The sequence below is a fragment of the Triticum aestivum genome, chromosome 3B (genome assembly GCF_018294505.1).
Source record: "Triticum aestivum cultivar Chinese Spring chromosome 3B, IWGSC CS RefSeq v2.1, whole genome shotgun sequence".
Classification (NCBI taxonomy): Eukaryota; Viridiplantae; Streptophyta; class Magnoliopsida; order Poales; family Poaceae; genus Triticum; species Triticum aestivum.
The window spans coordinates 541,245,001-541,258,773 of record NC_057801.1 but is presented as its reverse complement, the minus strand read 5'-3'; the positions used below and the strand labels follow the sequence as shown (position 1 = coordinate 541,258,773).

Below are 13,773 nucleotides of genomic sequence, written 5' to 3'. Positions count from 1 at the left end.
CCTTACGCGGTTGGGCTATAATGGGAACCCCTTGACAATTCGCCTTAAGTAAAGCTCTTCCAGCAATGCCCAACATTGGTTTTACCATTCGCCACCTAGCCTTTTCTTTCCCTTGGGTTCTGCAGACTCAAGGGTCATCTTTATTTTAACCCCCCCGGACCAGTGCTCCTCTGAGTGTTGGTCCGACCGAGTAGACTGCGGGGCCACCTCGGGGCAACTTGAGGGATGATTTTACTCGTAGGATGTCTCATCTGAGTGTGCCCTGAGAAAGAGATATGTGAAGCTCCTATCGGGATTTGTCGGCACATTCGGGCGGTGTTGTTGGTTTAGTTTTACCCTGTCGAAATGTCTTGTTGTACCGGGATACCGAGCCTGATCGGAACGTCTCGGGTGGAGGTCTATTCCTTCGTTGACCGTGAGAGCTTGTGATGGGCTAAGTTGGGACACCCCTGCAGGGATTTGAACTTTCGAAAGCCGTGCCCGCGGTTATGGGCAGATGGGAATTTGTTAATGTCCGGTTGTAGAAAACCTGAAGTCGACCTTAATTAAAATGAATCAACCGCGTGTGTAACCGTGATGGTCTCTTTCCGGCGGAGTCCGGGAAGTGAACACGGTTGTTGGAGTTATGCTTGGCGTAGGTTGCTATAGGATCATTTCTTGATCATACCTTTATCGACCGTGCTTTGCCTTCTCTTCTCGCTCTCATTCGCGTATGTTAGCCACCATATATGCTAGACGCTTGCTGCAGCTCCACCTCATACATTTACCTTACCCATAAGCTTAAATAGTATTGATCTCGCGGGTGTGAGATTGCTGAGTCCTCGTGGCTCACAGATACTTCCAAAACCAGCTTGCAGGTGCCGATGAGTCCGTGCAGATGACGCAACCAAGCTCAGGAGGAGCTCGTTAAAGATCTTGTCCTTTGTGTTGTTTCCGTGCTAGTTGATCAGTAGTGGAGCCCAGTTGGGGTCGATCGGGGACCTTTGTCGCATTTGGGGTTCTTCTTTTATTTTGGTTCCGTAGTCGGACCCTGTTTGTATTTGGTTGATGTAATGCTTTATTCATGTAATTGTGTGAAGTGGCGATTGTAAGCCACCTATGTATGTCTTTCCTTTATATATTACATGGGTTGTGTGAAGATTACCTCACTGGCGACATATGCGTTCAATGCAATTATGCCTCTAAGTCGTGCCTCGACACGTGGGAGATATAGTCGCATCGAGGGCATTACACTAACAACCCCGGATAGTGGATACTAGAATAAGGAAGAGAAAAGAGACGATCCCATTCTTTTACAGGAAGCCATAATTGGTTCCTAGTATGATAGTATGATTTCGTAGGTGAAGAATTCGTACATGATATGTTGCTGTCGCTTGAACCCAGCAAGCAAAACACCTAATGGCTAACTGCATCCAGCTCATAGACGGATGTGTTTGCACCGGCGCCTCGCGTTACTCTTGTCTCTTCTCTTGCCCATCAGTCGGTATATTAGTCGTAAAGTCGTAGACGTGGAGATAGTTCAACGCTAGCCACTTGCACCACGCCGCAGCCACCATGTCCAGCCCCCCTCCTCCGGACGCCGGGTTGCCGCCGGTGACTCCAGTTCCGCCTACTCCGGTGACCCCATCACCGGTGACTCCAGTTCCGCCTACTCCGGTGACCCCATCTCCGGTTACTCCAGTTCCGCCTACTCCATCGCCCGTAGCAATTCCGCCTTCTCCGGTAGCAGTTCCGCCTACTCCGGTCCAGGCGGATCCTCCCACCATCGTGAATCCTCCAGTGCTACCCCCGGTGAATTCTCCTCCACCGCCTTCACCGCCACCACCTTCACCAAGGCCGCCAACGACGCCGAACCCAACGCCGGTAACACCGTCCCCATCTCCACCAAGGCCCACGCCGACGCCAAACCCAACGCCAGTAACACCGTCCCCGCCTCCACCAAGGCAAACTCCCACGCCAACACCAACTCCTCGCAGGCCGCCGCCGTCCTCCCCAGCGCCGCCTGACGCCACGCCTCCACCTCCTGAGGACGTCCCATCTTCGCCGCCGCTCCCGATCGACGCCCCAGCTGCAACAGCGCCTCCGCCCTCAGCTCTTACGTTTTATCCGCCGCCGCCGCCGCAGTCAGCAGAAGCGCCGTCGACATCCGCCAAGTCCTCGTCAAGCAGCGGGACCGCGTTGGGCGTGGGCGTGGCCGTCGGGGCAGTGGTCTTGCTTGGCCTCGCGGCCGCGCTGATCTTCTTCTTCGTCTCCAAGCGGCGCCGTCGCCGTAGGGTACCGCCGCCGGGGACCCCAGGTGCGTACACGTACTATACATATTGCATACACGAAGTAGCCCATGTGAAACGGGAAATTAGTACTTTCAATAAAATGATGATCTTGCTGAACCAGCTCTTTCCTCGCACAGAACAGCAAAAAGTGTTGATCCGGCGTTTTGCAGCTTGATTACTCAATCCGAGCCCCATTTTTGAAAATTCAAACAAACAATTCTGAACAAAAAAATACACACGTACTGTGGTTTTTTGTGTGTTGCTCACGTCAAAACATTTCATCATGAATTTTTTTACAAACATGCAATATACACTCATGTACATGTTTATTTGTTCATATTTTTTTGGGACTTTAAAATTCAAATTTTGATATATTTTTCAAAAATTTGGGCTCCCTGGGAGCCCGAAAGCTAGAAATCCGCGCTCGAACGACCGCACTTTTGTATAGTTCTCGAAGAAGATATAGTCCTACGCAACATTGGATTGAACATTTGGAGTGGAACAAGTACAAACGTAAATAACAATCGGTTAAAGCTTGGTGGCAAGGAATCATCAACATTGCTCATCAAAGAAAGGCTCTCTCATCGTTGATCCACCTTGTTGGATGGGAGATTTGGAAAGAAAGGAATGCGCGTGTCTAGAAATAAAGCGGCACCGGTGGCCGTGATTGTTAACCTTATTAAGGAGGAGGCATCGCTTTGGGCTATTGCGGGTGTCAAGCATTTGTGTAATGTAATGCCGCGAGAGTAATTAGTTAGCATTTGTGCCGCTTGAGCGGCGTCTATCTCACAAATTTCTCTTTTAATCAATGAAAATGGCCAGTCTTTTGCCTTATTCAAAAAAAAAAACAATCCAGACAAAAAAAATAACAATCCAGACATGCTTCCGCCTTCACAATTCGCTGGAAAAGATTAAGTCAGCGGCAGCGCAACATGAAAATCACTAGTACTACACACAATGACAATGAGCCATCAGGCCTTGCTGTTGCGAGTAGGCAACCGAAGTTGGTGAGGTTGCTGAGCGAGCTGCTCGCGGGGTTTTGGTTACCGGGCGGCAAAATTCGTTACGGCTCGGTAATCGCGTTCTCAACACCTTAGGATAAAAGCAGGTCTTGTGCATTGACCTTGCACACCGCAATCTTTTAGTCCTGCTTGGATTCGAGGCCGTGAAAAATTACGTACTTTCAGAGAGATTGGTTTCCCCCTCCCCTCCGTAGAATTATGCGTAACACCCCATCGAACACTCATGTCAAGTAAACATCACTACTTGACAGTAGCTGATCTAGCCCAATTAGTCAGGGTGGGCCAATAATAGAATTGTTCATATAAAATATGTTTTACCTTTTTTCTTATGCTATAAAGCTATTCAAAAAATCTCAGGGTGGGTCGTGGCCCACCCTGTCCACCCTCTACCTCCACCTTGATGGGATGTCACGGTTATGTCGGTGTCTATGTGAGGTTACGGCCCACCCTGTCCACCCTCTACCTCCACCTTGATGGGATGTCACGGTTATGTCGGTGTCTATGTGAGGTTACTTGAACATGGTACTCACTGTAAATATCTATTCAAGATTATATATAGTCTAGCCCTAGTCTCGCCTTATATAAGGAGCAATGCCTAGGGTTTATAAGAGTGCTAGGTCTATTATTACCGGATGGAATTTTTCGAGATCCTCAGGATGCGTGCCTTGACCACCAACATGGTTGCGCCTTCTGACGAGGCCATCTGTCAGGTAGCAGGCATGGGCCGCATTGTGGCCTAGTGGGCCGACTACTGGCCTGCTAATATACCCCCAGTCCATGGCCCGGCCATAGATATAAATGTTGGATCGATCTATCTGATAGCCAAAACCTTGGTTGCTTGTCACATGATAATTGTTGGATCGATCCAAGAGTGCCTTTTCTACCGTCCATCATCCATGTGAAATATCATGCATGGATTCGCCTTCAATTGTTACTTTGAGATACGTGCTATATTTTATGGCTTTTGACAATTGTTTCAAAGTACTCCCTCCGTAAAGAAATATAAGAGCGTTTAGATCATTACTTTATAAAGGGAGTATTATATAATGTTTTTTTTCTGGTTTCAGAATGCATCGTCATGTTTCATTATGTACCAAATAATCCACTATGGGACAAGTGCACTCGTATTTGTTGGTACACAAGAGAAACACATGATACATTCCAAAACAAGAAAAAGAAAAGGTAATGTAACACTATGAAACAAAACAAACTTTGGACAATCAAAAAACATGCCACGAATCTCAAACCAACAATAGATGATAGATGCATGCATGATACATATGCTCGTGCGTATTTTAAAATAAGATAGATACATGCACAGTATATTACATTCATGATAAAATGTCATTTCTGGTATAGATTTTCTAAACTTGACATGATTAGCACTACCCCAATGCTAACAAAAAGGGGCACCTATCTTTCACCCCCAATTAAAAAAACTACTCTTAGTCACCAATGCTTTGTATTCATTCCTCTTCTCCCCGTCTTTCTCCCACCCATGTTAGTTCGCCCATCATCACTGGCCTCATAGTGTTCGCTTCACCCATGATCGATGTCGATGCCCCTCTCTATTCGAGTCGCCTCGTCGGCCTGCCCTGCCCGAGCCTCTACGCCCGTTAAGTCGTCGTTGCCAAAGTCACACCCTAAAAACCACTCCTCCCCACGTGTGCACCCCCACCATCAACCCGCGGACTCATCTCCACAGCTCACGGCTCACGGCTCGCCGGCGTACCGCACCCCTACCCCACCCTGCGCCCACACGGTCAACCCTCGGACTTGCCTCCGCCCAGCCACCATGTCCGCATCTTTGAGCATGCATCTTGACCGAAACCAAATTTTCTTTTTGCAGTTGCCCGAAAAATAGAAAAAAAATGTAACAAAATGATCGTTCATGCTCGTTGACTTTGGCCCGGTCAATCTTATCTAACTAACCCTGGATAGTGGATACTAGAATAAGAAAGGAAAGAGACGAGCCTATTCTTTTACAGAAGCCCCAAATTCGTATGATATGTTGCTGTCGCTTGAACCCAGTAAGCGAAGTCATGAGAAGAATTCTGCATGGCCAAACTAAGCAAACCCACCTCATCGCTAACTGCGTCCAGCCCGTACTGAGTCTTCTCCTCTCTTCTCCTCTCTTTGCCCATCAGTATACTATTTAGACGTAACTCGTAGCCTTGCTCACAGTTAAACCTTAAGGCACTTGCACTTGCACCACCAAGCCGCAGCCACCATGTCTAGTTCACCTCCTCCGGACGCCGGCGGGTCGCCACCGGTTACTCCATCTCCGACGCCGCCTGTTACACCAGTTACTCCATCTCCGACGCCGCCGGTTACGCCGGTGACTCCATCTCCTCCAGACAATCCCGTCGTGACGCCTCCGGTGGCTCCAGTGAATAGCCCACCTCCTCCAGACACTAGCATGTTTAATCCGCCTCCTCCAGTGACTCCATCACCACCGCCTCCGGAAGCCACTCCCCCGCCTCCTGTGACTCCATCACCACCTCCTCCGGTAGCCATTCCGCCTACTCCGGTGACTCCATCACCACCTCCTCCGCCTCCGGTAGCAATTCCGCCTTCTCCGGTGACTGCTCCACCACCACCTCCTCCGGTAGCAATTCCACCTTCACTGCCTCCTCAGGTAGCAGCTGTTCCGCCTACTACCGCGAAACCCCCGACCATCGTAAATCCTCCAGCGCCGGAACCTTCAGTACAACCCCCGGTGAATTCTCCTCCACCGCCTCCACCGTCGCCACCTCCACCAAGGCCGCCGACGCGGCCAAACCCAACGCCAGTTACGCCGTCGCCGCCTCCACCAAGGACCACGCCAACGCCAAACCCAACGCCAGCAACACCGTCCCCACCTCCACCAAGGCCAACTCCAACTCCAACACCAACACCGACGCCAACTCCTCCCAGGCCGCCGCCATCATCCCCAGCTCCGCCGACGGACGTGCCACGTTCATTTCCACCACCGCCTGATGCCACGCCACCACCTCCTGAGGACGTCCCATATTCACCGCCGGCCCCGAACGACGCCCCAGCTGAACAAGCGCCTCCGCCGTCAGCTCTAACGTGGTCTCCGCCTCCTCCGCCGCTCTCAACGGACGTGCCGGCGACCTTGGCCAAGTCCTCGTCAAGCAGCAGGACCACGGTGGGCTTGGGCGTGGGCGTGGCCGTCGGGGCGGTGGTCTTGCTCGGCCTCGCGGCCGTCATCTTCTTCTTCCTGGCCAGGCGGCGCCGTCGCCCTAGGGTGCCCCCGTCCGGCACTCCAGGTGCGTACACGAAGCAGCCCTGATTTTCTGAAACTTTCGTACTCCTACTTCAGTAAACCATGTCGCTAATCAAGATTAAACCATTAGCTATTAGGTAGGATCTGTAGGATTTGTTCCTTCTGTTTTTCCCTTTTGCCCACTGCATTAAGAAAACCAAAAAATGTTCATAAGTTAAAAAAAATGCACAGCTTTGGAAAAAAGTTCTCGAATTTAAAAAGTTTCACAAATTTTAAAATTTTCCGCAAATTCACAAATATTTACAATTTTGAAAAATTGTTCCTGGATTCTAAAAATGCTCATGAGTTTGTAAACAAAAATCAGTTTTTTTAAGGGAAACATTTATAATTGGCGGACCGGCCGGTCCCGCTCGCTCGCTTAAACATCCACCCAGGACTAGTAGGACCTACTACCGTTGTATTTCTATCCCTTTTTTATCTCTCGCGCAAATCGCTGTGAGCCACTCGTTTTTCTTGGCCAACAGTGTGCCTCCCTCCTTCCCTTTATCTCTCTACGCCTGCCTAGCAGCTCGTCGGTAATGCGGCCGCGCACCACCTCGCGTAAAACCGTTACCTTCAGGCGAGGTCGTCGGCGTCGGGATGACCGCGGGACTGCGGGCTGCATGCTCGATGGCCAGCGAGCTAGGACGCCGTGAATCGAGCAAGTTCGGCACCGGCAGGCGGACGCCTCGCCACGGCGATGACCTGGCCGTGGGGCACACCGCACACTCGCCGTCCTCACTTGTTGCGGTCGCGCGCACTCCGGCGGGTCCGTGCTGCAAACGGCCACGGGTAAGCTGGAACCACAGTTGCGGCGAGCTGCAACCGGCGACAAGAGGAGCTGCGATATGATGGGGCAGGCGGCGTGCGCCGAGAATGTTGGAACTAGCTTTTTTTGCTGGAACCATGGTTGCGTGAGCTGCAACCGGCGACGAGAGGAGCTGCGACGGGACGGGCGGCGTGCGACCGCGAGCCGAGAATGCTGGAACCGGCAACAATATTTGCTGGAACCGTCGGCGCGGCGTGTTACAACCGGAGAGTCCAAAGCTGCAATCGACCCCCTGCCCCGGCAAAAGCTGGAACCAGCCACCCAAAAAGCTTCAACCATCGGCTCGTTTTGCTACAAGGGACGCGGCAACCTCCGGGTCGTGAGATGCGACGACAAATACCACAACAACTAAGGGCACGCGGCGGAGCTTCATGCAACAATTTCTTTTGCTACAACTGGCACCTATTTTTGCTGGAACCATAGAGAGCGCGGGCCGAGCGTCGGCGCAGCGGAGCTACATCGAGGGGCCAGCAGTGCGGCGAGGTAGGCGAGCAGCGACGTTGGATCGAAGTGCGGCAAGTCGGGACGAGCAGCGGCGGTGGATGGAAGTGCTTCACCGGCGACGTGCTTCGAGCTTGCTGGTAGCGCGGGTATGGGCGCGATGAGCGCGAGCCATGCAGGGGCATGTGCCAACGGTGTGGGAGAAACAGAGTGAGGAGGAAGTCGAGAGAGGGTCACGGGCTGCCGAGCTGGCTCGTCGAACAGCCGTCTAGCATCTAATCAAAGAGTTGCGCTGTGACCAGCCCAAATTAGGCAAGTCGACCCACGCAGAGTAGTTGCCTTTTTTTAATTACTTCTAAAATTATCCCCAGTATTTAAAAAAAATATCAAGAATTCAGAAATTGTTCGTGATTTCAAAAATTGTTCATGAATACGAAAAATAAAAAGTTTGTAAATTTAAAAGTGTTCGTTTTATAGAAATTGCTTGTTGTTCATGAATTCAAAAATATTGTCAAATTTAGAAAACTGTTTCTCAAATTCGAAAAAGGTACATGAATTCAAAAAATATTTTCAAATTCAAAAAGATGTCAGCGAATTTAAAAAGAAAAGGAACAATAGAAAGGGAATAAACAAGACAAATAATAAAACACAAAAGGAAAGAAAGGAAAAAACTTGAAGAAATCAGAAAAATCACTTAGGAAAACCATAGGAAAATAACGTTCTAGAAGCTTCCCAAAACCAGATGAAAAGCTTCTAGAATGTTCAGAAAACCGCTCGCTGCCTTCGCGGAACCGCTCGCCTGCCCCTAATGAGCCGGCCCAAATTCAAACACTAGAGGGCGATCACGATGATACGTATCGCAATAAGCCATGCACATCATTCGCGCTCCGCCACAGCTCAGCCTGTCGCGTGCCTCCTGCCATCGCTTGCTCCAAACTGCATTTTCAATAAGAGTTCTTGAAAGAGTAAAATGCATTGGTGGTTATGAACTTGTCGATAAGTTTAGTTAGAGCAAATACAATAAGGTGATGAAAGCATACTATTAAGAGTTTAAATATTATATATTTGCATAGTTGAAGGAGAGAAAGAAAGAAAGCGGGGTATGTATTAAGAGTCAACTATAGCTCGGACTCCAAAACAGTTTGTGAGGTTGGCTAGCTATTAATATAATAGCACATATATAACTTAGTACTACTATACATGCCGGCTTATAGGCGACGTGACAACTATTTATAGCCGATTGTTCGTTGTATTATTATTAAAAATAATTAAATTCAGATGATGCATTAGCCTTACTCTGCTCTTATAAGAGGATGCATTTTACTCATCTCGAGAAGATATAGCGCGGGTACATTCGATTGGAAATACTATGAGATATGGAATAGGCACACGCCTCGACATAACAATTCAGACATGTTTCCGCCGCTACAGTTGCTCCGAAAAGTACTCCTCCTACGAGCCAGCTGCAGCGCAACTTGGTTAGTCGCTAGTCCAGCACGCTAGCTATGCAAACGAGCCGTCAGGCACTGTCGCACGGCCAAGGCAGCAGAAGTTGGTGAGGTTGCTGAGCCAGCTGCTGGTCGCGTGCTCTGCTGTACCATCGATCTGACCTGGTCTACCTGCCATCCAAACCTAGGCATTTTTTTTTTGAAAATATCCAAACCTAGGCATGATTAGCACGGGGAGGCTAGTGCTAACAAAAAATGATCGATCGGGCTCACTGATTGACTTTGGCACGGTCAATCTGATCGAACAAACCCTGGGTAGTGGATGCTAGAAAAAGAAAGAAAAGAGAGGCAAGACAATTCTGTCGTCTGAACCACGCAAGCAATGGAGATTTGTACACGACCATACCGAGCAAAACCACACAACGGCTAAACTGCTCGCGGCCCATAGATGTGTTTGCCGTTTGCATCGGCGCCTCGCTCTGCTAGCCGTCTCCTCTCTCCTCTCACAGCCGTCGGCCGTCGATCGCTATATTGGTCGTAGCCAGTCGTAGCATGGTTTAACGTTAGGCACTTGCACCACGTCGCAGCCACCATGTCCGGTCCATCTCCTCCGGTGACTCCGGCGCCGGTTACGCCGGTCTCCCCGCCTGCTCCGGACGCTGGAGGGACGCCGCCAGTGACTCCGGCGCCGGTTACGCCGGTCTCTCCACCTGCTCCGGACGCTGGCGGGACGCCGCCGGCGACTCCAGCTCCGACGCCACCCGTTGTTACGCCGGTCTCTCCACCTCCTCCGGACGCCGCCGGGACGCCACCACCCCCGGACGCCTCTGGGACGCCTCCGGTCACCCCACCTCCCCCGGACGCCGCCGGGACGCCACCGCCACCGGTAAATCCACCTCCCCCGGACGGCGCCAGCACGCCTCCTCCAGTGAACCCACCGGTGAATCCTCCGGTCAACCCCCCCGTGAATCCTCCTCCACCAAGGCCAACGCCGACGCCGAACCCAACGCCAGTAACACCATCGCCACCTCCACCAAGGCCAACACCGACGCCAAACCCAACGCCGGTAACTCCATCCCCACCTCCACCAAGGCCAACTCCGACACCAACACCAACTCCAACTCCTAGCCGGCCGCCGCCATCATCCCCACCTCCCCCGACGGGCGTGCCACGTTCATCCCCACCGCCGCCTGACGCCACGCCGCCACCTCCTGAAGACGTCCCATCTTCGCCGCCGCCCCCGAACGACGCCCCAGCTGCAGCAGCGCCTCCTCCGTCACCTCTAACGTTGTCTCCGCCGCCGCCGCCGCAGTCAGCGTCCGCGCCGTCGACCTCAGCCAGGTCGTCGTCGAGCAGCGGGACCGCGGTGGGCGTGGGCGTGGCCGTCGGGGCGGTGGTCTTGCTCGGGCTCGCGGCCGCCCTGATATTCTGCTTCGTGTCTAGGCGGCGCCGTCGCCGAAGGCCGGAGACCCGAGGTGCGTACACATTACTGTACATGCTGCATATGCCCGGTCGGACAACGCCATTCTTGACACGCGCGTGACTTTTTCCGCGATGCCATGCCATCATGTGACGTCGTCGATCGGTGCAACTGCAAACAACGCGTTAACTGACGCGCGGTGCTAGTGCGAGTCCGCGCGCCATTCTCTCCTGATGTTACGGCACGGTGCTGGCGACAGGCTGACAGCGACTTGCGCCGCGGCACGGCGCAGCGTGCCAGCGCGCGAAGCACGTAACCGACTTGATTAGTGCTCCACTTCCTTTCGTCAGTGCTACGCGGGATGCCGATTTTCCATCTAGAAACTGAACATCTGTCGTCTGAAATTCAGATTCTGAATGTGTTGGTGCGAGTGATGAACTGACCGATCGCTTTTTCGTGCCAGCGGATTTCTTCTACGACCCGAGGCAGCCGACGACGCCGCTGCAGCAGTCGCACCCGCTGTCGACGCCGTCGTCGACGCCGCCGCTGATGCACTCGTGGGCGCAGAGCAGCGGCGGCGACCCGGGCGGGCCGCCGCTCCCGGCCATGACGGGCGGCACGTTCGGCTACGACGAGCTGGCGGCGGCGACGGATGGGTTCGCAGAGGAGAACCTGCTGGGGCAGGGCGGGTTCGGGCACGTGTACAAGGGCACGGTGAAGGGGCAGGAGGTGGCCATCAAGAAGCTGCGCGCCGGCAGCGGGCAGGGCCACCGCGAGTTCCGCGCCGAGGTGGACATCATCAGCCGCGTGCACCACAAGAACCTCGTCTCCCTCGTCGGCTTCTGCATCCACGCCGAGCAGCGCCTCCTCGTCTACGAGTACGTCCCCAACAAGACCCTCGAGTCCCAACTGCACCACGGTACGCACACCCATCGAACTGCTCTGTTGGTTTTGGAAGTGCTGGGACCGACCGACTGACACAAGAGGTTGGTTTTGGCTGTGGTCTCAGGGAGCGCCCGCGCGACGCTGGATTGGCCTCGCCGGTGGAAGATCGCCGTCGGCTCGGCGAAGGGCCTCGCGTATCTGCACGAAGACTGTGAGTTCATTTCATTCTGATACGGATTTTGTCGCCTGAGGCTGTTCTGGCACTGAATATTTGAATGTCTGGCTTTGATCTCAGGTCATCCTAAGATCATCCACCGTGACATCAAGGCGGCCAACATCCTCCTCGACTACAACTATGAGCCCAAGGTAAGTAAATCGTCAAAACCCAACAACAACAATTGATGCATCGTCTGCTTGTATCTAACTCTTGCTAAGTGCAGGTCGCAGATTTTGGGCTGGCAAAATGCCAAGAAGCAGAACATACTGCTGTTTCTACGCGCGTAATGGGAACTTTTGGGTAAGACGGTTGATTACTACTCCTAGTCCTCAGAAGCCCAACAAACTGCCCGTGTATATGAATCATGGGAACATGTGGACTAATCTTGTGTTGTGTCAAAACTTCCATCTACAGATACCTGGCTCCGGAATATTACGCCACCGGCAAAGTAACCGACCGGTCCGACGTCTACTCCTTCGGCGTGATGCTTCTGGAGCTCATCACCGGACGGAAGCCTATCATGGCATCCTCAGATCACCAGCCAGAAACATTGGCTACTTGGGTGAGTTGCCAAACCATCCATCGCCTGATTTTTTACAAGGAAGAACTGTTAGTGAGTGTCCTTAGTACTGAGATGGTTGCGCCCTTTTAATTCCTTCTCGCAAACTTATCCACTCGTGTTTGAACGAGTAGAACTGTGTAGAGTAGGATCCTGTTTGATCCCACTTGATCGTCGGATGTCTACCTCCCACCGCAAATGCAGCGAGTAGTAACAGATTCGTTTCCTCGATGGGTTCCGAACAGGCAAAGCCCCTGCTGACCAAGGCCTTGGAGGAGGAAAACTACGAGGAGCTGATCGACCCGGAGCTGGGGACCAACTATGACGCCTACGACATGGCGCGACTCGTCGCCTGCGCCGCCGCCGCCGTGCGCCAGACGGCGCGCTCTCGCCCGCGGATGGCACAGGTGCGTGCCCAATCCCCTCGCCTACAGTCTGTCTTTTCTCTCCCGCGGTTTGCACATTGAATTGGCGCCGCCGCCGCTGTACTTCATTAGCAAGCAAAGTGACTCGCTCGTGTCAATGGTATGTGATCAGATCGTTCGGTACCTGGAGGGCGAGCTGTCGGCGGAGGACCTGAACGGCGGCATGGCGCCGGGCCAGAGCGCGATGCATCGCTCAGGGGGCGGCAACACGGACGAAGTCAGGCGGCTCAGGAGGATGGCGTTCGGGCCGGGCACCGGGACGGCCGGCGGCACCATCAGCGAGTACGCCAGCAGCGAGATGAGCGCGCCGACCAGCGAGTACGGGCTGAACCCGTCCAGCGAGTACACGGCCAGCAGCGCGGCGGACACGGAGGACATGACGGACTTCCCGCACAGAGCCGGCACCGGCAGGGGCGCCGCCGAGGGGGCCAGCGGCGAGGCGGGACGCGGAACCACGGAGGGGTTCAGCAGGCGCACCACTGGCAGACGTACCAGCCGGGGGTGACGAGACGTACTGAATACTCCTTACGAGCGGGTGATCAAGGAATCGTCGCTCGTGTACATATGTGATGCTGTCGCTGTGGGGTTTGGTTTGCGTTTCTTTGTTTCAGATTTCGGGTTCATGCGATTTTTGGTGGGTGGTGGAAGAAGTTGTAACTTGTATGTGCGTCCATTAATTAACCACAAAGATGAATAAAACAGAAAGAGATGATGGAGAATTCCTGGAACATGCTCTTGTCCCGCTTTATATTAAAATAAAGCCAATCGGCCGAACAAGGGTGCAAGGTGTTGAGGAAATCCTCGAGAGCTCATTGAAAAAAAAACATGACAAAACACACCAAAGATGCAAACGAAAAACGCACAAGAGTAAACTGCAAACGCCGCTAGAGTGTCGTCGAGGAGAAGCGCATGAAAATCGCCGCCAGGAGTGTTAACCACCTGCACTCATCGACGATGTCCCCCCTTCCCCCTTCAAGGAAGGTAACGAC

The 13,773-nt window shown here is 52.8% G+C and overlaps 1 protein-coding gene across 2 annotated transcripts; it reads left to right on the top strand.

Moving 5' to 3' along the window:
• Positions 1–1,521: 1,521 nt before the first annotated feature.
• Positions 1,522–13,514, top strand: LOC123070789 (proline-rich receptor-like protein kinase PERK2). Of its 2 annotated transcripts, none has more exons than XM_044494127.1 (8): positions 1,522–2,296; positions 11,162–11,617; positions 11,708–11,794; positions 11,879–11,949; positions 12,024–12,100; positions 12,215–12,362; positions 12,605–12,766; positions 12,897–13,514. In XM_044494127.1, the coding sequence occupies exons 1-8, from the start codon at positions 1,555–1,557 to the stop codon at positions 13,287–13,289; spliced, it is 2,136 nt and encodes a 711-aa protein (XP_044350062.1). In that variant the 5' UTR covers positions 1,522–1,554; the 3' UTR covers positions 13,290–13,514. The 2 variants fall into 2 exon arrangements, with proteins under 2 accessions (XP_044350062.1, XP_044350061.1); XM_044494126.1 differs by lacking the exon at positions 1,522–2,296 and adding an exon at positions 9,645–10,753.
• Positions 13,515–13,773: the final 259 nt, after the last annotated feature.

What these genes read in the sequence shown, in the direction of transcription:
- LOC123070789 (XM_044494126.1), top strand. Translation starts at nt 9,871, where the DNA reads ATGTCCGGTCCATCTCCTCCGGTGACTCCGGCGCCGGTTACGCCGGTC. An exon ending in CGCGTATCTGCACGAAGACT is followed by an intron (nt 11,795 to 11,878) that starts GTGAGTTCATTT and finishes CTTTGATCTCAG; the next exon opens with GTCATCCTAAGATCATCCAC. An exon ending in CAGAAACATTGGCTACTTGG is followed by an intron (nt 12,363 to 12,604) that starts GTGAGTTGCCAA and finishes GGTTCCGAACAG; the next exon opens with GCAAAGCCCCTGCTGACCAA.